General features: G+C 40.3%; 2 protein-coding genes across 6 annotated transcripts in view; one reads left to right on the top strand and one right to left on the bottom strand.

Annotated features, from left to right (window-relative positions):
* LOC134741936 (protein outspread) overlaps window positions 1-25,520 on the top strand; it is a 427,618-nt gene that overhangs the window by 320,171 nt on the left and 81,927 nt on the right. The gene's annotated exons all lie outside the window — the stretch shown is intronic.
* Window positions 160-5,611, bottom strand: LOC134741924 (uncharacterized). The gene has a single exon (XM_063674792.1). It carries the CDS (start codon window positions 5,545-5,547, stop codon window positions 388-390), a length of 5,160 nt encoding a protein of 1,719 aa, XP_063530862.1. The 5' UTR covers window positions 5,548-5,611; the 3' UTR covers window positions 160-387.

Here is a 25,520-nt window from a genome sequence, read left to right as displayed (position 1 = left end):
CTCGTGTAACATATATACTGTACTACCTATAACAGTTACTGGAAATTGTAACACAACTAAATTAGGGCGATTAGAAGATTTACATACAAAACTTGCATATATTATCTAAAAACTTAGATTGTGTCCACGATGGGACAAACAATAAGAAGTCACGTTTTAGACTTAAAGATATTTAATTAAAATTATATAAAAAATACAAAATGTGTATGACACGCAAAGTTCGTTAATCGGTCTTGTAGAGATATGAGTAGGTATATGACAGATATACGATGATGTGGAGCTAGTTTTGACACTTGGGCCGTGACGTCGCTCTACTCGTCCGGTAATCGTGTTCACCGTTCCGTTTCGCGTGAACATTCTCCCCGCCCTTGAAAGCTCCTGAAGCTTTCAAGACTCTGCGTCATCTGGGGACGGGAGTAGACAGATGCGGTTGATGGCTCGACGAACTGTGCCTCGAGCTGTGGAAATATCGGCGACTCGAGGGATGCCATCAGTCCCTGGAAAGATTCGTTCGACCCTGCCAAGGCGCCAATTGAGTGGCGGCGTGAAATCCTCCTTCAGCAGAATAAGGTCATTTGGTTTAAGGTCCTTGCATCTGAGCTTCCACTTCGTGCGCTGCTGCAATTCGGGGACGTATTCGGAGCTCCAGCGCTTCCAAAAATGCTGTCGAATCTGTTCAAGACGCTGGAATCTGTCGAGGCGATTTATGTTGGAGTCTAGTAGGCACGGCGATGGTAACGCAGTGAGGGGCCTACCTATCAAAAAGTGTCCCGGGGTAAGAGGAGCGAAATCTTGGGGTGATGAGCTCAAAGGACAAAGGGGTCGGCTGTTAAGGATGGCTTCAATCTGACTGAATAGAGACGATAATTCTTCGAACGTTAAATGGGCATTGCCTAGGACCCTATTTAAGTGATATTTAGCGGCTTTAACACCGGCCTCCCACAGCCCACCGAAGTTAGGAGCGTATGCTGGCGAGAAGCGAAATTCAATACCTTTGTTGGCCGCAAAATCGATGATGCCATCCGTATTGAGTTTTAAAAATTCATTAATCTCCTTTGCAGTAGCAACAAAATTCCTACCATTGTCGCAAAAGATTTGTTTAGGTTTGCCGCGACGGGATATAAACCTTTGGAGGCACAAGGTAAAAGCATCCTTTGACAGCTGACTCACTGCTTCAAGGTGAATGCATTTGTATCGGAAGCAAATGAAGATGCAAAGATATGCTTTCGTTATCCTGCATCCTCGGCCTTTTCGATCGGTAATTAAGAATGGACCAGCAAAGTCAGTTCCAGTAGTATAAAATGGGTAGTCGGGAGTAACTCTCTCAGCGGGCAGATTGCCCATTTTATTCGTTAGAGTCTTGCCTCTAAAACGCCTACATACAGAACAAATATGGTAAGTACGCCTTGCTAGGTTTCTTCCACCTATAGGCCATATGCGATCCTTTATGGCACCTAACAATAACTGTGGTGCAGCGTGAAACAATAGCTGATGCTCTTGTCGAAAGAGCAGCTTAGTAAAGGGGTGGTTCGCATGTAAAATTATGGGGTGCCTTTTGTCGAATGTATATACTGAAGCACCTGCCAAGCGGCCACCAACTCTAAGAATTCCTTGAGTATCAAGAAAGGGATCAAGAGAGATAATATTAGATTTGCGATTAAGAGTCTTCTTGTTCTCTAATAGACTTATCTCGTTACCAAAAGATTCGTTTTGAGAAATTTTGACTAGAGTGTCAAATGATTTATTTAATTCATTAACTTGGAGGGGACCAGATACTTTGTTGTTAGGCTCTCTGCAATTGTTGAGGAACCTGTAGACAAAGGCTAAAGCTCGTTGTAATCGGCAGAGTTTAGAAAAGTTTGAGAATTGAATGAAAGGTTCCGTGATTGTGACTGTATGCACCTTCAATTCTGGCAACTCTTGCGGGTCCTGCTTGGGGGTGGAGCTCAGCGAAGGCCAGGATGCTTCAGGGCCTTGCAAAAAGGTAGGTCCTTGCCACCAAGCGGAACAGCCTCCGATGCGATTCGGTTCAACGCCGCGAGATAGAAGATCTGCTGGGTTTTCCAAAGTGGGAACATGGCGCCAAGCAGATACGTCAGTTAGTTCTCCTATCTCGCTAACCCTGTTAGCAACAAACGTTTTTAATTTGTTTGAACTTGTATTTAGCCACGATAACACGACGCTTGAGTCAGTCCAATAGACATGACGCGATATTTGGCAGCGGAGGGCGTCAGTCACTGTGACGCTCAGTTGGGCTGCAAGAAGGGCGCCGCATAGCTCAAGACGCGGGATAGTGACAGGTTTTAGGGGAGCGACTCGACTTTTGGCGCACAGAAGGCGCACTAAAATTCTTCCCTTAGCTTCTATAGATCGGAGGTAGACAGCCGCACCGTACGCCTTTTGAGAGGCGTCACAGAAGACGTGCATTTCTACAGATACGTAGTTATCAATCAAGACTCGCCTAGGGATTGACAACTCAGATATGCTATTTATGTTGTCAGCAAACTTCTGCCAAGTTGACTGTATGTCTTGAGGAGCAGGATCGTCCCAATTTAGCCCCAAAGACCACAAGCCTTGAATGATAAGCTTAGGTATGATTGTGCAAGGTGAGATGAGACCAAGCGGGTCAAATATTTTAAAGGTTGATGAAAGTATACTCCGCTTAGTGAGAGCTTCGACTGGGTTCATTTCAATGGTGAAGCGTAGAACGTCCACTGATGGATCCCAGTCAAGACCAAGGGTGTCAGTGGCAGCACTGAGCATCAGGTTACCCTCGGTGTTGTTGGCTTCCGCAGTAAGTATAGAAGGTAAGTTCGACCTATATTTTCTTAAGGGAAACGCTCCTGCGGCTAAGCTTTGAGAGACAGACTTCTGAATAAAGCGAAGTTGCTCTTCATTATCATGTCCGGTCAAAAGATCGTCGACGTAGAAATCCTTTTGGAGGATGGTTTTTACTAAAGGATCTTGACACTCCTCACCAAGCTGCCAAATGCACCGAGTGCTAAGAAAACTAGCGCTAGCGAACCCATATGTAACCGTATTAAGTCTAAGAGTTCGCAATGGTTGCGACTCGTCATCACGCCATAGTATGAGCTGCAGATTGCGTTGGGACTCGTGCACCAAAACTTGGCGGTACATTTTTTCAACGTCTCCGGAAAGCACATAGCGATATTGCCGAAAACGGATGAGAATATTGAAGAGTGAGTCTTGTATCGTAGGCCCTACCATTTGTAGGTCATTTATAGAGAGTCCAGAGGAAGTGCGCGCCGAAGCATCGAATACAACGCGCAATTTAGTAGACTCGCTTTTTTCCTTGATAACAGGATGGTGGGGGAGAAAGAACGCATTGGTAGGCCTTGGAATGGTCGAAGGAGAAAGATGGCCAAGTTCTTCATATTCGTGAATGAACTTGGAATAACGTTCCTTGACTTCTGGCTGCTTCCTAAAACGTCGTTCTAAGTGGAAAAATCTTTTCTTGGCTGCATTGTAAGAGTCACCCAAGCAGTCGGGCTCGTCCTTTAGGGGAAGTTTGACAATGAAGCGCCCGTCGTCTGAACGTTCAGTAGTTGCGACGAAGCTTTGCTCGCACAAACGTTCCTGCTCGGTTAAAGCTTGTTTTTTCTGAGGTAGGCCCTCTAATTCCCAGAATTTAGCGAGTTCGTCATGAAGGTCGCTTGTGCGAGCAAAGTTGCAACGAATCGTGGAATTAGATAGAATATCAAACTGCTGCTTGGGACCTACGACTATCCATCCTAATTTAGTGCTCCATAAAGTAGGATTGCCATGTTCTAACGATCTTTTCTGAGATCCTAGTATATCCCAAAAGAGGTCAGCACCTATGAGAATGTCGATTTGGGACGATTTATTAAAGCTAGGATCCGCAAGTTCGAAGGGGGCTAATTCGAGATGGCTGATGTCAAAGCTACGCTTTGGTATAGGTTTAGTTATCTGTTGTAAGACTGTGCATGTTAATATAGCACTGTATGAACTTCGTTGAGATTGAACTTCGACAATACAGCGATCGACCTTGATAATGACTTCAATGTCACATACACCTTCAAGCTTCTGGGTGAGATTGCTAGGAGTGAGGGAAGTCAAACCTAACCTTTGCTTAATGTCTTGAGTGATAAACGACGACTCGCTACCGGGATCAAGTAGGCAATGCGCGGTAACTACCTTTTTTGTAGTCGGGTTTACCAAATTGACCAAAGCCCTTGCTAGTAGACCTCTAGACTCGGTTGGCACATTCAACTTAGAGAGGTTGGCTTGAATAGCATCATCACTAGCCTCGGTTTCTTTGTGTAAGAGTGTGTTGTGACGTTGCTTACATAAACGACAGGTTCCTGGCAACCTACAACGTCGCACTTCATGCCCTACTCTCAGACAGTTGTGACATAATTTTAAGGTAGCTGCCTGAGCGAGCCTGTCCTCGGGTGATTTGGCCTTGAAAGACGCACAGTCAAAAATTCGATGCTCTCCATCACAAATCACGCAGTGAAGTGGTTTGGAACCGGAAGGTTCACTGGTATGAGCCACGAAGGCCTTAACACTAGGCTGACTAGGTTTAGACCGCTGCGGTAAAACAGGTGCGTCTGGTTGACGCTTAAATGACTTGTCCTGTTTATTCCGCTGAACGGTTTCAAGGACGTCTGCACGACCCTTTAGAAAAGAATGAAAATTATCTAGCGTAGGCATGTCCGCGAGAGAATTTTTGTGCTCTTCCCATTTTACACTCGTGGTGCTGTCCAATTTTGACGTCATCATAAAAATGATCAAGGTGTCCCATTGATCTACGGGCTGACCTAAAGTCTTGAGAGCACGCAAGTTCTTACAAACGTGGTCAACAATATACCTAAGACTCTTATCAGACTCACGCGTGATAGTTTCCAAATTAAATAATGATTTTAAATGATTGTTGACTAGTTGACGTTTGTTGTCATATCGTTCGCGTAACAATTTCCACGCTTCGGGATAATTTTGGTCAGAAACCTCTAAATTACAAATCACTCGAGCTGCCTCGCCCTCTAAATACGAATTTAAATAATAGAATTTATGTATATTTTTAATTTTGTCGTTATTATGTATTAAGGAGTGGAAACTTTCCCGGAATTCTAACCAGCGGTAATAGGTTCCGTCAAAAGTGGGAATTTTTATAACAGGGAGACGAAAACCCATAAGATCCCGGTCAGCGTTATGAGGGTTAGTCGCGGTTGAGTTGTACTCACTATCACGATCGGGGTTGTTACGCTTATATTTGTCTAAAATATCCCGGGATACGGCAATACAATGGTAGAAATCTTGTTCGATTAAATCCCGTTCAGTCAACTCCGTGCTTAATGTGGCTTCATTTAATAATTCGACATCATCTTGCAATGCCTCAAAGTCCTTAAATAACGCTTCAAAATTACTTAATTTGCAAGCTAATTTGCCAATTTCCACTGGTGAAATAGTATCGTCCAGCGGCAAAGTAGTTAGGTAATTCTTAAATTTAGTTAAACGTCCTTTAATCGAACTACGTTTTACCATCAATTCCTTTAAATCACTCATAGTAACAAAGTTATAAGCAAAGTAGTACTTGCAAAAAAAGTTGTTTACTTGAAATGAATAATAGGCATACGCTCGTTCCTCGATCTGCTGATGCTGCAGTCAGGCTGTGGTAGGCGAAACTGGCCCTTAGTAGCAGGCGGTCGGTGACGAGAGATGCACGCTGCGCGAGCGCTCGTAGGTAGGGAAACAGCAGTGCAGTAATGCTGGAATAGATTGTTGTAAATATTAGTATCTAGGAAGCGTTATGTACCTAGTTCGTGCGAAAGGCAGATTAAGTGAGTGACTATGTGAAATTACACTTTAAATCCGCTATAAATACAGCGAAAGGCAAATAATTAAGTTATAAAGTGTAGCAGTGCAATTATTTACAATAGGAAATCTCTTAATTATCGTTTGTACGCGTATAGATTAGCTATGTAGGCGCTTAGCGTTTGCTATGATCTATAACGGTATAAATTAACTTTGCGTGTTTAATTCTAGAAATGTTCGATAAATAGTGAATTTATATAAGTGATAATGGCTAAAATGGATAGCTAAGATGCTAGAATAATGTGATTGAAGTGGCAAAATTGCGTGAAAGTAAATTTGACAGCCCAGAGCAAGTGCAAAGAACTAAGTTCTCGATTCTAGTCAGATCGAAGTAATAATTGGAGGGAAGAAAAGAAATGGACAGGTCTCACTTTTTATCTAGGTGAACCAATGCTGCGGTGCTGGTAATCCGTTGCTGGCCGGCTGGTCCCGGTGAGTCCGAGTTGTCCTTTTAAATAGTCCTTGTAGTCCCCCGAAATTGATAAAACTCGATGTTTGCCTCGTAGCTCGATCGTTCTTCATGTATACAGGGTGAGCAGGGTGGTAGACTGGGCCTTGTAGATTGTAGACTTGGTTGGCAATTCAGTTGCGAGTGCCCTTCATTTGACCTGCTGCTCCCCGTTGTCCGATGCAGTGAATTTTGTAGTTCTCGTCGTGTGTACGGTCGCCAGATTTGTCCACGATGGGACAAACAATAAGAAGTCACGTTTTAGACTTAAAGATATTTAATTAAAATTATATAAAAAATACAAAATGTGTATGACACGCAAAGTTCGTTAATCGGTCTTGTAGAGATATGAGTAGGTATATGACAGATATACGATGATGTGGAGCTAGTTTTGACACTTGGGCCGTGACGTCGCTCTACTCGTCCGGTAATCGTGTTCACCGTTCCGTTTCGCGTGAACAGATTGAAATAAATAAAATGACGCTATTGTAATTTAATGTTTTGCGAAACCGTATCTTTACTGGGCTAAAAAGTGTAATTTAACAAAGCTCCACAAAACTGTAATTAGTTTTACTTTTGGTCAGCAGAGCGGTCTACTAAATGAGGTTTAACTAAATGAGGGATTAATTTATTCGTTCCTTCCATTTAATGTAGTTGTATATAAGTACCTTTTTTGTAAGAGTTACGATGTTGCGTAGGTTTATTAGGCTCTACATAGTATCGATACTTGGCCAGTATCTGGTCCGGCTTAGCTATCGTTGTGGGTTGTCATTTAGAGCATGATAGACCCAAGTTACACGCTGAAAGCGTTTTTTCTTTGGAACTGCCTTCATATGCACGTTACCATGTACTTGTAAACATTTTAAAGCTTGTCTGAGTAGTCGATATACTGTTTGATCTTTGGGTTTGTTTTACGTTTAAGCTGCAACGATGTTTTATTATTATGGTTCATTATTAGGCTTGATTTACTCCTACGCTGACATCGGTCGCTGACGTCGGTCGAGCATACGAATGAACACAATGTTCTATGGGCCCCTGCACAGCGACGCTGACGTCCGCGGCAGATTTTTCTTCCGACGGCACGCTCGACCGACGTCAGCGACCGACTTCAGCGTAGGAGGAAATCAGGCCTGCTGCAACAAATATAAGTACAAGGTCGCATGTCGCATCTAGCCTAACTTGGCTATCATTATTTATCAAGGGTCATACTCATTTTTTTTAAATCACCAGCAGAAACTGCGGGCGAGGCCATTGTCACTCCCTAACTCGCTTAGAAACTTCTCCAGCGAACTGTATAGTCGTTCGATTTGTAGCTGGCCCCGAACAGCTGATCCTTTGTATATTGTTGTGGTATAGGCTCCGGTGCCTACATTAAATAAAATGTTACACAAGATTTGTTTTTGCTGTGGTCACTCGCTACTCTGCTCAGCAAAATATATTCGCTCGACCCTATCGATTGGGCTACCGGCCACCTCCGGTTGAAGGCGTCGCCGGGCCTTGATTTACAGCTGGCCGTAATTGAGCCAGGACGAGTTGACTGGACTACACTCACTGCTAGGGCCTGAAGCGTGTGGAAGTGGGATCACAAATCTATAGAAGGTCCGGCTAAATCTGACTGACTTGACTGACTAATGAATAGGTGTTTTTTTCCACAACATCATTATTATCATTATATCAGCCGAAAGACGTCCAATGCTGGACATAGGCCTCCCCCGGGGATCTCCACAATGACCGGTCTTACGCTGCTCTCATCCATCGTCTTCCCGCGACCTTAACCAAATCGTCGGACCATCTTGTTGTGGGTTTCCTGCTGCGTTTTCCGGTTCGCGGTCGCCACTCAAGAACCTTTCTGCCACGCCAGATGTAGACTACGAAAATAATAGTCTTTTTGAAACAAAACCGATGTATGGAGTGAGCTCTCTATGTCTTCTTAATGGGGTTGGCAAAACTGTCAAAGGTTTGCAGAGATGGCGCCATCATAGCTTGCCCCTTTTTCTTTGAGATTTGGCTTAAAGGGCCTTTCATCTGGGGCATTAAAAAAACAAAAATTTGACACAATTCAAGGGATTGACAGGGCAAGCTATGCGGGCGTCATCTGCTAAACACTTCGACCGGCCATTCCGGCCAACCCCATTCTCTTTGCGTCCACAATGCCTTAGCTATCACATAATTCACATATGTATCCAGAACGGCCGAGTCTCGCTTGATCACTCATGGAATCGTATTTATGGACGTATTGTGTCGCAACGGCAAAAGGAAAGCGAGGGTGACACATGCACTGATTTTTTCTTAGGGATTGGCCTATTTTGGTGGCGAAAGTTACGGGAAAAAAGTAGTATCAGTACTTTTAGGATTTCCGGTTAGACTTCAAAATGACGAACTTGTCTCGTATTTTTTTTGTTTTTGCTGATTAATGTTTTTTAAAGTGTAATATTGATAGCTTATTATTCAGTGAACTAAAGTAAAAGTGCGCAGATAATGAAGAATGGTCAATATACCTAATCTGCGTCGAAACCTCGGAAACAAAGGTAACAAAATAAAGCGATAGATCCGATACAATTACGTTTTAATATGTGTTCAAAACGCGAAAGTTTTACAAGGTATATGACACATTTTTGTTGTTTAAACCTATTTAAGCCTAAAACAAGAGAATCCTACGTCCGTCCTACTGTTTATGGGCCTAACTATAACTATAGTGACGTTTTTCCGGTCCACAATGGCGCATTGTGCCACTTCCGGCGCCACGCTCCACGGCTCTGTTTGATGCTTTGATGCGGAGACAAAGCGGAAGTGTACGAGGGACAACATATTTTAGGTTGTTTAATTTAAATTAGTAACATCAATAATCACATGTAGTTACAAATGTTACAATCGCTAGCATGATCCACTTATAATTTCTTTGTACATAGACACAGACTCAGTAATAGTATTATCATACAGAACGGCCACGCACCGCCCCACCACCAGATTGACGGCCGCTTGCCGGCCGCTCAGTACTGTTTTTAAGCAACTTACTCACACAATAACGCATGCCGCGACATACTTTAAAACTAAAAATGAAGATTTATAAAAATATGTTAAAAATGTATTTAAATATGAATAAATGATTTTTTATTTGCATTAATTATTTTTATATGATTTTGACCCATGTTCTTTAACGGATATGCGTTAAAATTATAAATAACAAACGAAACCGTCAACGCCCTCTATACGAGAGTAGGCCAAAGCTAGTGGCGCCATCTGATCGAGAATCAAATTTTCGTGATTTTCGAGGCACGTTTTTTCCTTAGACTGTATCCATCTATTACGGAGTTATATGTATCTTTGGTGTTACACTTTCATAAAAAAGGACCTGTATTACTCGTATTTTACGTAGATTCTCTGATTTCTTTGGCAACTTGACCGTTAGCAGCTCGTACGAGTATATCCCACGGTGGAGTATATAATGCGGAAATGTGTTTACTACCAATTAAATTTATATTTACACTCCATAGTTCGCGTAAGTTAAGGTTATTGCGATTTTAGAGCCAGTCGTAAATTCGTATAACACCTTATAACTACACTAAACGAAATTATCTTTCAACGCGGAAACAGTAAAACACTTGAGACTAAATTTCTCCTTTTATTTAAAAAATTGAGACATTTTGACGCAATACCAGTTTATTTATTAATCGTATAAATAAAATACATTTTTTAAAACCGGGTGAAAGCAATCAAAACAATTGCGAACTTTAAAATATGTATCGCTACGATAAATTCGAATCGAGTGAGCTGCAATCATCGCCCATTTATAATCGGAATCGATTACGAATATCGATTTTAATTGATCGATTCTCGTTTTCGACATCAAGATGTTTATCGACTGGGTGATAAACGCGCGTGTGTTTAACCTTTATTTTCATGTTTCTTTATAGTTTTAAATCGATTGTTTTAATTAACTTTTGCTATTTATGCGCTCTGCTTTCGTCCTCGGTTCAGAGGGAAGATTGCATATAATAATACTGTATCAATAAAGTTAATGTTATTTATATTTAAGGCTTGTTGCACGAACGAAAATTTACGATTATCGTTAAAATGGCGCCAGAAGCTACCTAGCATCGCACGAATTGTCATAATTTTTGTTATTACAAACATAATACACAGTATACTTAGACAAAACTCCCGTGCGACACAGACATATTAAATATATTAATAACGGGTCACTCACGTATTTTAAGTCAAAAACGCTCGACATGTTTCACTCCGTACCGAGGAGTGTTGTCACCGTCAACGCAAGCTCCTGATGACACCTCGGTACGGAGTGAAACATGTCGAGCGTTTTTCGATTTAAAATACGTGAGTGACCCGTTATTAATATGTTTAATATACTTAGACATTTCAATTTTACCATTTCTTTAGCAATTAACAACACCGTGGACATTTTTTACGTCTACTACAAAAAGTGTCTACTTCTTGATCATCTCTTAAGCCATAAAGCCATAACATAACACATACAAGTACGTTCATTCAGATTGTTTTCATCATCAATCAGGGGGCCTAGGCTAATCTAACCACCGTACATCGACCAATCGACCATACGAAAAGAATTTAGTATCAGGATGACAGATGCAACAAAAAGTCACGTGATCTATTCCAGGCCCATTGCATGAGAAAAAAAACGAATAACGGACCGATATGATCGGGCCACTAATAAATGGAGGGAATAAATACATTGAGGTAACATCGACGATAACGGGGTCGGAATCAGTGGCTGTGAAGGCAGGGCTGGAGTGAAGAGGAAGAGATGAGCGTTTCCGTTTTTTTTATGATCGTATTTTGTCTCTGAAGTTGTTGGACAATCTTTTCATGTTTTTCTTAATCTTTTAAACGCCAAGAACACCTGAAGGCGTCGTAACTAGTCGTGCCCACTGCGCCAACAAGTGTTATGGCGTAAGCTGTCAAAGTAACCTTAGTTGCACTTTCAAGTAAGGTTTACATTAGCTCGCTTGCGCCCGTGACCTCGGCGTGTAAGTGACATAAAATTTTTGTTTACGTAAAGTGTTTGAAGGGTTAATAAGCATTGTCAACTTTGATCTATACTCGTTAAACCAGCTTGATTTATCAGTTTAGTTTGGGAAGACGCCCAGTAACACTGTTGATGAAATGATGTTTCTCCACTCAATTACTTCGGAGCCCTTAAGGCTATTCACTCATCATTCGCTTGCCCTTGTCCCGTTCACTTGGGGTCGGCGCAGCATGTCTTTTTCTTCCATACCTCTCTGTCACCCGTCATCTCATCATTCACTTGCGTTAGTTTCATATCATCTTTCACACAGTCCATCCACCTTTTCCTCGGTTTTCCTCTCCTCGTACCTCCCTCCACATTCATTCTTAATACCTTTCTCGTCACATGACTTTCATCCCTCCGCATCACATGCCCGTACCATGCTAGGCGATTTGCCCTTACTTTTTCTGTTATGGGTGCAACTTTCAGGCTTCCTCTTATATACTCATTCCTTATCCTATCCATTCTCGTCACGCCACACATCCACCTTAACATTCTCATCTCCGCGCGCCTCCCTAAGTCCTATAATAACAAAAAAATATAGGTATAAAAATATCCGCAAACAGAAAAGCTTCGGCAGTTTAGTTGTCCATGGGCCATGGGTCCAGCACTCCAGCTGTGTATTTCGCCTCAGGCGATTTATTTTTTGACATATTTCAAAAATATCATATAATTGGTAAATCGTAAATCTTGGACCATTCACGCAAAGTAACATTTCCAACCTGCGGCTTTGTTTGCATTACTACTATATTGCAAGTATCGATGGTTTTTGTATCGAATAGCGGCCCGGAGCGGCGATTTAGCCCGGCTGCGGTCAGCCGACTGCTATTTTGTTTACCACCTACTTCTATGATCTAAAAACGGTGTCCGACTTTCTAGAAATGCGATAGGTAGATGAAGAAAAACCTTGAATCATGAATATTATCGAATCGGCAATTTTTTTACCAAAAAACACTAAACTACGACGGATACAGCGGATGGTCCCAATTTCAGACTAGATTCAGAATGTCTTGTATCGTTGCCATGTCGTTAAATTTAATTTCAGTTGTGACACGTGACACTACTGCCATTTTTTGCAAATTATTCAAGAAAATCTTGATGTTTTCACGCCCCAGCATAATTAGGGCATTTTCTATGAAAAGGGACCTTATTGTCGATGGCGCTTACGCCGCACAGCGTCGCGCGGCATAGTATTTATATCGGAGCATCGTTAATAATGGCGTAAGCGCCATCGACAATAAGGTCCCTTTTTATAGAAAATACAACAATTTATCAAAGTATGAGTCGCTTAATTGTTTTCGATGAATAACAAGCTAGCCAAGTTTCCGCTTGAAAACCAGTGCCAGGGTATGTAATCGGGTTTTTAAAGTAGGTAAGTATGAAAAAAGTTCAATAATCTGTTAGCATCCGCATGCATTACGCATACATTGTCAACAACTAGAGCATGGTTTGCATCCAGCGCATCCTCCACGCCCACCATATGCGGGCCTTAATCTTCGAGACCTATAATTGGGTCTCGCCTTAGTTCCAATAGCATATATTGAAGGCGAATGTTTTGCTCAGAACAACGAGTAAGAAGTTATATCAGTATAAGTATATAGAATCGCTTGCGTTGACTTCTGGCGGTTTTGAGATAATATGCCCAACTCTGCATGCTTTCATGTTTGAAATTTACTTCCGGACAGTCCCTTCAAGTTTTGCGAGAAGTGCTTGTTTTTTGTCTTCAAATCTCTTTATAAATTGGTAGGTATGTAAAATAGATCTTCAGATCGGAGGCTTATTCGCCTGAGTTGGCCTATACACGGCTACACGGCCGGTAACTAGCGAGGCCTCAATCCTGTGGTGTTAATGAGATGCTCGTGTCACTGCATGCGCGTGCGCAGGGCTGCCGGTTGACGTTTTAAATAATTTTGAGTCAAGTATCGTCAGCAACAATAGTAGCAGATGAAGCAACGCGCCAAAAGTGTATGCCTCGATTACTTTTTCGTATAGAGATGTATCCGGACAGTTCGCGTTCAAATTTTCGTGATGAACACACAAATATATACGCTTACCAGGATTCGAACCCGGGATCTCCTGTGTCGTATAGGCAGTGTCACTACCGACAAGAATAAGGGGCTGTAGGAAAGTCTAATCTGACTGAATCGATCTGGGTGGCTTTTTAGGTTCAGTTTCACTACATAGTATAAAACAAAGTCGCTTCATGCTGTCTGGATGCATGTCTGTCCCTATGTATGATTAGATCTTTAACTCAACGGATTTTTATGCGGTTTTTTTTAATATATAGAGTGATTCAAGAGGAAGGTTTATATGTATTTTTTTTTTTTTAAGCATGGCACCCGTGCGAAGCCGGGGCGGGTAGCTAGTAATTTATAAAATTTTCGCCAGCTCTTCTGAATCAATCTGTTTCTCAGGAGGACACAACCCTAACCCGACCGCCATTCGTTGAATGTGGCACTCATTACCGCGTGACATACACGTACTAACGCTAACCGCTTCCTTATCTTATCTTTACAAAACATTTCAGAACCGGCCGGCCGTAATATTACCACAATCGCCTTTTTACCATTTTCGGGTAAACTGGACAGTGACTACGGGTTAGCGTGGGCCGGAGATATATTGTTCTATGGAATGGCCTTAATAAATATCCCTACCAATTCAGATGCTTTTAACTTGTCTAATTTATCTATAATTAAGAATCTTAATGGCTTGATATGAAACTGTATATGGTTAAAAATTCTTTTTGCCTTTATGTATTTTTAACATGTATTCAGATAACTTAAACGGGAAATTTATGTAAGTGGCATAATGAGGGCTAACGCGTTTGAATTCGCCGCTAGGGGCGCTAGTGTAGATGGTGGTCTTTTCCATAGTTCGAAATGTCACTTGTCACTTCAATGACTGACAGCTGTTCTTTAGTCTTTTGGACTACCATCAACAGAGGCGCCAACTGGTGAGCAAAAAAACGATAGCCCTCATTGCAAATAATGTTCTAACATGGTTCTAACTATTATCAAGGGCCATCTTAGAGGATATAACCAAAACCAAACGGAGTAGCCATTAACAGGCGTTCCCCTCTGTCGAAAATAGTCTGCCAATGGTCAAACACAATGTATGGACTGACGTTTATCTGACATGGCTATTTTGACGTTACGTATACACTTGACGTTCCCCTTCCCCGCAAAAATTGGCAGACTTTTTTGTACAGCAAATTACAGACAAGGCGTCTCCGTTGGTTATATCCTCCAAGAGGGCCATAGCAAAGCCTGTAATTTATTATACAAGCTAATTAATTAAAACGTCAATACAATTAACTATGTCTCACTGGGGACGGAAGGCAGAAAACCGTCTAAATAATGAATGTGCAAAACAATTAAACACTCAATTGACTAACGGCATACTCGTACCACCCAAATCGCAGTAAATCCTAGCGGTTCCCAGCGCTGGGCATAAATATACCAATTTCAACACTGTTAACCGATCTTAAACCTTATTTCAAACATATAAGATCCATCGTTAGTCAATTAACAGTGTTGTTGTTATAGTAGCCGCAAACCTAACTGAAGACCGGGGCCATATCTTTATCTTTCTCGCTCTACCTACGACCTCGCGAGTGTGAATGAGAAGTTCGACAACACCGATCGCCGGTGTGGTTTGCAGAGTATAATACCTACGTCCTCACTGCTCACTGACGTTTTGTATACCTTATTACTAAGGTATAAGGTCCAAGGATGGGCAGTTGATGTCGCTTGCCATTACCATCAGCGACACCAAACGGGCCGCGTGACAAATTCGTAATGTGCCCACTTCGTCGGCCAGTGAGATAGGACCGACGCGAACGTAGGGAAACGGGGGAAAGGTCGTAAGGCTTATTCTCATTTTTGTGCAGTGAGTTAACCGCATAAATCAGCAATCTCGGGATTTTTAAAGAGCCACAAACTTTTACTTGGTAGCGCATTGCTTTAATTATTTACTTTGTAATATCCAGGACTCGGAACCGTTTTTTTTTTTTTAAACCCTAAATAGCCTAATACTTTAAATTATTTTATGCTCTTTACTTAGTACTGAACTGAATCATGTATTTAGGTAATAACTTCGTATTATTAGATTGTCCCATTAAAATTTAAATAATAAACCAAAGAACGAAAAAGAACGTAATAATACCGGTATTTTTTGTATGAAGAAGAAACCGGTTCCGAGCCTTGGTAATATCATATTTTTAGAACCAGACTAAATGCTTCTTCAGCTCGAAATACCTACTTTTAATTTATAGTAGTAGTATATGTATGTATGTAAAGTCAAAGTCAAAGTCAATATATTCTTTATTCAAATAGGCCTAGCAACAAGCACTTTTAAATTGTATGTATGTAAAGACTTTATTGTACATAAGACAGATTACAAACACAATAAAAGAACAAAAATATATACAATGTACAAAGGTGGACTTACCCCTATAAGTAGTATAGGTACATTTAAGCGCATTATTAGTAAAAAGTATTGAGTGTAGACAAACTAATTTATGATTTTTACAGTGTCCATTGCATCCCTTGATAACATAACATTACCTTCCCTTTAACAGTCGGATAATGGTTGCTTTTTAATTGCAGGTATTTTTTCCTAATAAAAAAGAATCGCCACTTAATTAAAGTGTTTACCGACTTACGTTTTGTCTGAAGGTTTGCTTGAAATAACTAAAGGGCCAAGCTTAGCTGGTCAGGACTCGAGGTGGAAGGCTAATTGTTTGGCACAGCGCAGGCGCAGATTTATGACGTCACGCCTTTAGATAGCTTCCGCGTAGGGTTAGGGTTTTTTTCGGGATTAATAGTATCTAAATATTAGTGAATACATTAGACAGTACATCTTTATCTTATTATATACCCTTAAACGAGCAATTATTTTATATACACGGTGTAACATGAGGAAACCGAATAATTTTAACAGCGTATTCCTGATCATATTTAAAGACTAAAATGTCCTATAAACTTTTCTGTAATTTGCCTAGTTTCAGAGTTAATACCAATTTAAAAAAAAATAAGTTTTTATTGTTACATAGTGCAAAACGCATTTTTGATGTCTATGTTGCCACTGTGTGGTAGTCTAAGTAACCTCATTGATGTCAAAAAGTGACAAGTAATACTTTGTAAAAACTACGTTTTACGAAAAAAAAAAAGTAAAAGTCCATTTTTAATTGACAAGTTTACCAATAATATTTACTTTTTATGTACAAATACATCTGAAAAATCGAAAAAAAACCAAAAAAAATTTTTTTTTTTGCGAATTTCACCTAAACTTATTACATTTTTTCCTTCTTTTGGCCTCAGAAAAGGGTGGTTAAAATCTTTCGGTTTCCTCGTGAACACCTTGTATACATAAATATTTATATTTGGAGATCTCGGAAACAGCTCTAACGATTTCGGAGTTTTTGAGTTTTCATATGTTTTCCGAGCAAAGCTCGGTCTCCCAGTACTCATTTGTAAAGGCTAGATCCCTAACCCATTCTATTTGGAAGGCTAGGATAGATGTCTAACGAAGTCTGTATATCCGTTATCACCATCCTAATTTTTGTCGCAGCTTTTAAATGTTACATGTCCAGGGGACTGTTTTATGGAGTTGCTTAAGAGTCCCTGGCAAGCTCAGTTTTCCATACAAACGTAGTTAAATCACAGGGCGGACACGTTATACATCAAAAATCACTTGCGTTTCTATGTGTGAGCGCCACGTCTGTACACGCGTCATCAGGGACCGGACAACCCTTTCCGCGATAAAACCCTTTCAATGGGCGACACTTAAACACGGCTAACACATTGAAAGACTTTCCCTTTTGAACTGCAAGCCCATTCATACCCTTACCTTTGACTAACCCTTACCGAAAAGCTAACCAAAAATAAGGCTAGCTCTTAATAAGGGTTACCCTTATCTTTAAGCGCTTTTTATAAAGGTTTCCCTTTGCGTGAAAGAGACAGGATTAGTATATATCTACGGTAGTGTATGAAAAGGAAAGAAAATACGTGCCTAGTCAAAGAACGCCGCCGACGATCGCTCGGATTCGAAGTAATGTGTGCTTTATGAACAAGGTAGACGACTTAAATTAGCACGCTTATATGCTAAAAGGGAAACCCTTTATAAGGCTAACCCTTATAAGCAATATGCAAGGTGTTGGTGAGCGGATGATAAGGGTTTTTTAAGGGTATTTGGGCTACCGATTACTCAAATGTGGTAGCTTTATATAAGGGTTTTTAAAACCAAAACAAAGGGTTTCGTCTGGCAAAGGGTATGGTGAGTTAAGCCTTATGAAATACCCTTATAAAACTCCGATAAGGGATAGCGGGCCGGTCCCTGCGCGTCATGCGTCAGTGTGCGGCCGGCAAACGGCCGTCAATCTGCTGTCGCGGGGCGAGGTAATTCGAGTTGGGACGGGGCGGTGCGCGGCCGTTCTGTATGATAATACTATTACTTATTCTGTGGTTATACTTACTTACTTACTTATATACTTAACCCAGGTACTAAAAGTTACTCTTAAAATATGTAAAACTTAACCAATACTGCGCCTTCTCAAGCGATCGGCGATATTTTGTACAGTTTCTACTTGTTATAAACTATGTATAGGCGTTTTAGTCAGTATTTCGATAAATATTCATTATTTTAATCACTCCATCTGTTGCAACTTGCAACCTATGCAACTTAGGGTTCAGCAATCTTAAGAACCCAATCTGGAGAACGTAAATCATAACTCGAAATACCAGATTTGAGTAAATTATTATGGCTTTTAGTAAATTAGATTTTACTTATCAAGTTTAGTATTTAATATAGATTTCTCTATAGGTAGGTACGTAACATGTACATATATAGTGTTAATTTTAGTTCTTACTTATTTTGTCAGTTTTAATAATTTACAATAAATACATATCTGCAAACAATTTAAACAACGAATAGAAAGCATCTACAGTTTATGAGTTAAAATTTTGTTATTTGAATTAAACACACACACACACACATTACACATTAAAAGTAGCTAAAACATAGGTATGCCTTGTGTTAAATAATTAGGATTAAATACAATATATTTTGACTAAACAAACCTATTTTAGTTAAATTTCCGGACCGATGCGACCTTCAAACCTTCAAGAAAAGAGCGTACTCCCATCTAAATAGCCGGCAACACAGTTGTAACCCCTCTGGTGTTACAGGTGTCCTTGGACGACGGATTCTTACCATAAAGCAATTCGTCTGCTCGTGTGCCTCCTGTATAAATATAGTTATTTGTTATACAAGGGTGCAAAGTTGTATTTTACCCGCGAGTGTTTCAACACACGAGAAGTAAAATACATTTGCACCCGTGTGTAACACAAAACTTTTCCCCTCACTATAGCGAGGAAAGTGCAACATCCACAGGCGTTAGATCATCTGCATCACTGGAATCACTATTTTTTTTACGATATTATAACAGAAAACACTAGAAATTATGATTTTTACGTGAGTCGGTGAGAAGAACAGTAAAAATTTTGTTGACAATGTTGACATTTCTGTTCTGACGTATGAAATGTCAACGATGCGTTTTGAAATTGCATCGACTCAACTTGTGCGTTCAGAATTATATTTAACATCATTATAAAAAATCTAGCGTTTCTTATGGAATTTTAAGGTTTATGACTTAAAATTATTAAATAAAGCTAAATTTGGTATTTTTTATTAGATTCTCAAACCATTTATTTAATGATAATTAATATCGAACGAACCATTATTATGAGCGTTTTACGTTTTGTTATCTGTCAAGCTACTTAAACACGCTCCATCCAAGGTCAAATTACTTTCCCCACTAGTGGATAAAATGCGTTTTTCCCCGCTTGTTTTAAAGGATAATAGACGGCTTTCCGAGCTAGTGAGGGGAAAAAATGTAAACTACCACTTTAACTCTCTTTTAAAAAGCAGCCTGTATATTTACTAACGCAGCGTACTACGTAGGCGAACAACGCGAACGCGATGCGAATCAATCCTTTGATACCTATAGAAGTGTCCTACGTGGGCAATCTCGTTGTGAACGCGAACGCCATGGGCCCGCCGCGCCGCGCCGCGCCGCTTCGCTTCACGTTCGCGAGTTCGCTTTCGTATGACGCAGCTTAAACTGGCCCATTGGCCCATATTCTATTATCCTTAGTCACGACAATCTCATAATAAACCCGATTAGACACCCTTAAGTCCCCAACCCGTCTCAGGCCCCACGCACTTATACTGAGACCTCACACATTGCTTATAAAAGGACGTATTTTAACCCTTTTAATGCCATAGACGTCGAGACGCGCGCGGCTACAACCCAATATCAACCTTCGTGCATTGCGACAAGGTTCAAGATGACGCGCCGGCAGCATTTAAAAGGTCGAAGAAACACGTGGTTGTTATGATGTTCTTGAATCAGAATACAGGAGTGTTTATAAAACACACATTGCTTGTGAAAGGACGGGCTTTTAACTAAACTCATGTCGGTTAAGATCTTCTTGAATAAAGGCACTGTTAAAGGATCAACGGTAATATTGATATTAGAAAGCGTTGTTTTGATCATAGAGTAACTTATATATTTGATTGATGAGATGTGACAAAAACTGTTATAGACAATATGTTTTTTAAAAATCTGGATATGGTTGAACGATATTAATTTCGACCATTAACAGAATCATGTAAGTAATCGCCTACGTTTTACCTACTTGTAACAGTTTTTTTTTAATAATATTAAACATTTGCATTGATGATTTTAGTTCCTTCTCTCCTTTTTAAAACTTAAACATATACTATATTTAGGTTTGAACCCCTCTCCATCTTTTATGCGCGATTTATAACACATTTCAAAAAGCACTTTATCAAAACTTTCAGCGCCATCTACAAAGTAATTCCAACACTAATCAACAGAATATGAACTGTTAAGCAACCGGGCGCGATCAATAACGCCACGCCAGCATAATTTACATGCGCGCGCGCAGAGATATTCGAACTTTAAGAATCTAAAATTGATACGATATTTGACACTAGTCTTCGCCCGCGTACCTAGAAGTTGTTGAACGGACCTTAACCCTCTTATTATTAATTTTTAAAAACTATTACACTATCTTTAGGGATGAATTTTGGAATTAAAAGTAGGTATACTAAGTCCTATTTCAGGCAATAAACTATACTTACGTGTGCCAATTTTGGTAAAAATATTTGCTTAATTTTTATACAGGGTGGCCAAAAAATAGATGCATTCCCGTTGCCAGGGAGGTTTTGGGATTATACTGAGCAATTTTTACTATGGGACCAACCACGAAATCTCGGAAAAAAAATTACCCTCCCATAGAAAATGGACCAGCCAAAATGTATGAAACACCCTAATTTTTTTTCGCGATTTTGGGGTTGGTCCCATAGTAAAAGTTGCTCAGTATAATCCCAAAATCTCCCTGGCAACGGGAATGCACATATTTTTGGCCACCCTGTATGTTGTAAGAGGCAAACGAGCGTAGCGCCGGATGGTAAGCAATTTACCGTTACACATGGAGTTATAAGTGCATTGCCGGCATTTAAGACGGGAGTACGCTCTTTTCTTGAAGGTTTGAAGGTAATATAGGTCCGGACGTACCGCGGGCGACAGTTCATTCCACAGTTTACTTGTGCGAGGCGGGATTCTGGAGAAACGCACGGATAAGCACATTAGCAAGAAATGCCTTTATCAAATTAATATTTTTAGTGTTTGAATTTGTCCCCTAGACCCAGACCGGTTGCTTCGGCCTGATAGTCCTCTGACAACTAGTGTATTTACAGTTCAAATATATATTTACGATTAGTAAATATGTCCGTTCGTAAGCTGTAAATGTCCATTCGCTTTAAATGTCTACTGTAAAACTATTTCTTCCGTCTGTCGTGGAAGACGGTCGTAACCATAACCTTGAAGAAGTAATGGTCGCTGGCAAGGTAGACGGCGAAATAACTAATGACTAGAACGCACAAGATGAAGATCTGGTAGTTCTGGAAACAATAACGATCGACATTTAAGCCCCGTACGCACTAGCGGTTGGCCGCTTAGGCGGTTCGTTTGAGCTGCCAGCCGCCTGACGCGGTTGTCATAGCGGCGGACCGCTTTGGCGGCCAACCGCAATGAAACCGCTCACCGACGAGACATAACTGTAATTTTTTTGCTGTACTATAAAAATTTATCTACATTTTAAAGTTTGACATGAACATTTAGTTTTTGTTGCTAAATTTTTTTATACAAATACATACATAACTAATTTTATTACAATTACGCAACAAAAACTAGTAAGTACCAAACAGATGTATTTTACCTACTCGAATGTACATGACAAAATTGTCAAACTTCATTTATTTCAGAATATCGTTTTAAAATGAAAAATTTCAATTGTATAGCGGTGACATGGTTCGTATGACTCTGAACATCATCAGCATAGTACTGATTACTGATAAGATAGGTATACAAAGTACACAAGTAATCTTCAACAGGCCTTAATATTCTATAACGGCTTACTATAGCAGTAAGCCCTAAATAAGGTCAACAAGCCTGTTATGTAAGGAATACTATGCAAACTACACCGAATACTAAACCACTGTCAATCCTACTACCATCTTGATTCACAAGTCATTGTCAATTCAACAGTACAACTTCTCAAACTTCCCATCTCTCCTCAATCTTCGTTGGAAAGTAAACTTTAACTTAACACGACAAGGTTGGTTTTAGGAGTACATTTCCTAATGGAATGGAGTGGTCGAAAGGGTAAACAGAGCGTTTGATTGGGCTGAAGTACGGGTGTAATGCGGCTAGGAATGCATTCATCGGGCTGTCTTGTACCGGTCCTGAAAATTATGGGCGGGACAGAGGGAACCGTTGCGTAATCTTAAAGCTACGGTTACACTAAGTTTCTAGTCTTACTGCTTTCCTTGCTTTACTTTAACGACCTGCTATAGTCTGCATCTTTTCAAATGATTTTTACGTCTAAGTTCCATTTGGCTCGTTTTCAACAACCTCAAGCTCCTTTAAGCCGATACCGAGTATTACAGCCTTCTTATGACCTGTCTGCCTTTTGATTACTTACTAAATTATGGCAGTAAAAAAACCTAACCTTTTTGACTTTGAATTGTACGAGACTGCTTTCGATAAAGGCCCTGTTCGGGTTTAACTACACTGCCTGCAGGTAACGTCAAATTTAATGTAAATGTCTCGATAAATCTAAATTTTTAATGTTTCCTCAAGCAGTCTGTATCAGAACGGTCCCTTAAGTCAGACACTTATGTGTTGGAAAAGAACTAAAATAATATACAAGATATTAGGTACTCATAAATAAAATTCCCTTGTATTTTCACCTGACACTGTTATTTTATTATTACTGTAAACCCAAATTCGATAGCGCTTAATAACGCTTGCGCATTCCGTGCGCGCCCTTAGCCTGCGCGTACGACGAATACCTACGTCAAATTAGACCATTTTCGGACTCGAGAGTGCTGTTATAAATCCAATTGTCTCATTGTTTCTACGAGCCAGATCGCTTTTGTATCGGCACGTTTGTTCCGCGTTACTGATAACATCTATTCGCTATTATTTATGATCAACTAGCAGAAACCCACATGGTCTCTAGGAAGTTATATGCGCTTCTGGTCAGTTCGAGAAGCCGCTGGCAGTGCTACCAGATATTTTTCGTGACGTTTGCCCTCGTCTGTGACATGTACGACAATGTGCGTGACTTCAGTGAAAGAAAGTATTGTGTTACTACTTACACAAAAATTGGGACTTGCGAACTATGTGTTCAACAGGTCGGTTTGTAACAACAATATCGGTTTTAGGATATTGAACAAAATAAATTGTTTTATTACTTAGGTTCAGTAATTTTTTGAATGCTCAATGAGTTGACTTTTTTTTTGTGTTATGCTTTATCCGCACTTGGTCGATTTTCTTTCTATTTTATAATGCAAGGACAAAATGTGACTTTTGCTATAAAAATTTCACTTTTCATTAAACAAAACTTAATTTATGAATCAAGAGCCCTGGCAACACTTTCTGGGAATCATTGGAATTGAAGTGGGAGTTGACGGGCATTACGCCGCGTACTAAGTAGGCGAACAACACGCGAACGCGAAGCGTTTTTTTAACCCAACCAAAAGAGACTTGACGAAACTGTCATGGACTATCATTCGACGGGAGAGCTATAAAGCATCTGGTCAAGATGGAAGTACATACATGCTGAAATCTTGCTAGGCCGATATTTTTTTCCTTGTTTTCGAAATCTAACCATCAACTTTTAATTGCAGTATATCTCAGCATGCTGCCTTATCTCTTATTAATCAGAGCTGAGATGCAATCCTGAATGAAATGTGTTTTTGCTGCATTCGGATGGGCGCGGAATCCCGTTGCAGTTCTATTTTCGAAACGTCGGCGCGCGGGCGACGGTCGTCAACCGTACTATTTCGAAGTCCGGTGCGCCGGCGCAAGATATGGACGATCAGGGGTTTTAATAACAAATTTTCTCTGAGACACGGAAATATTACATATATTAAAATGGGGTCACTTGATTGCTTGACACTTAACTCGTTTTGGAGCGAAACATGTCTATATATCTATTAGATCAGGAATATCTTGCCGACTTTCTAGGAGATTAGTTCCTTGATTTCCGCTTTAAACAAAATTCACAAAATTGCTGAAGTGAACCGCGTTTTATTCAAAACCACGTCCGTGGCAAACAAGCATACATTTGATGATTTATATTCCAGAACGATATTGCTTTGCATTTACAGTAGATACAGTTTAATGTAACTTTCTATAATTAGCCTACTTAGGTGTCCCACTGCTGGGCAAAGGCCTCCCCTCATTTTCTCCACTCGACCCTGTTATCGGCATTTTCCCACCATTCGGGGTAGAATGCGTCCAAGTCGTACCGCCATCTCCTTTTCGGTCTGCCTGAACCCCGGCCTGCGCCGTCTTTTTAATGTAACTAAGTGAGAAATAATGTTCACAACATATTGTACACGACACACGACTCCATCATTAAGAACCAAAAGCATGTGTAGATAACACTGAAAAACGTCTATTGCCTTAGAATTCGGTCACGTCATAACAAGTAATAACGGGTCTGCTATCTCATCACTTGCTTGCACCGCTTGCACATTTGCATACCGCTAGGATAAGGCAGGTCACACGATAAATGCACCCGGACAAGGTCACAGGTGTACAATTAGTCGTGTTGATTGACGGCTGCAATCTGGCTTGCATCTTGATTGAACGGGAACACAGAGTGCATACAAATGGTGTGTGGGAGGAGCCAGAATTTCCCAGCTCTATTCCCGGTTGTATTCTTACTTATAAGTCTTATAACCTCTTACGTCGAATAACGGTCCCTACCCTACCCTGTGACAGTTCATTTTTAGGGTTCCGTACCCAAAGGGTAAAAACGGGACCCTATTACTAAGAATCCACTGTCCCATCTGTCTGTCACCAGGCTGTATTTCATGAACCATGATAGCTAGACAGTTAAAATTTTCACAGATGATGTTTTTCCGTTGCCGCTATAACAATAAATACTAAAAAGTACGGAACCCTCGGTGCGCGAGTCCGACTCGCACTTGGCCGGTTATTTTTTTTTGAAATGTAAATTTTAAGTATTAAAAGTACGGTAAAAACAGATTTCTTTAATTACTTATTTCCTTAATTAAGCTCAACCAAAACAGACTTATAAAGGAAATGTCATAGGTACTATCATTCGACGCGAGTTATAGGAGAGCTCAATGCGAGGAGGAACCTATTTAATTTCTAGATGTTTATTGAGAAGTTTGGCTAGGACCAGGACTAGTTTGGTGACCGCAATATGAATAAAAGTAGGTGGATTATATGGATGAGCGATAGATACAGTAGATGACTAAAACAAGTAAAATATTCCCATGCAGGCTGATCTAATTTTTCGCAAATCACGGACCCAAAGCAGATCCAAAATATACCAAATATTTCGCACTATGACCACCTTTAGGTTTTGGAATGCTTAGTATATGAAGCTCCTCATTTTTACACATTTTTATTTAGCTTCACTGCGTGTATACCTTTGTATGTATATAGTGCTTCAAATCTTGAACCTAAAATTTGAACCACTTCCCGGTATCTGATTCAGTTGAAATTTGGAGTACTATCGTAATTCCGGTGACAATGCAATA

This window comes from Cydia strobilella, chromosome 6, assembly GCF_947568885.1.
Source record: "Cydia strobilella chromosome 6, ilCydStro3.1, whole genome shotgun sequence".
NCBI classification, from domain to species: Eukaryota; Metazoa; Arthropoda; class Insecta; order Lepidoptera; family Tortricidae; genus Cydia; species Cydia strobilella.
The sequence above is the reverse complement of the archived record's forward strand: the minus strand, read 5'-3'. Positions and strand labels throughout refer to the sequence as shown.

Bases quoted from the DNA above. Each gene is read 5' to 3' on its own strand.
- LOC134741924 (XM_063674792.1), bottom strand. From the start codon at position 5,547: ATGAGTGATTTAAAGGAATTGATGGTAAAACGTAGTTCGATTAAAGGA.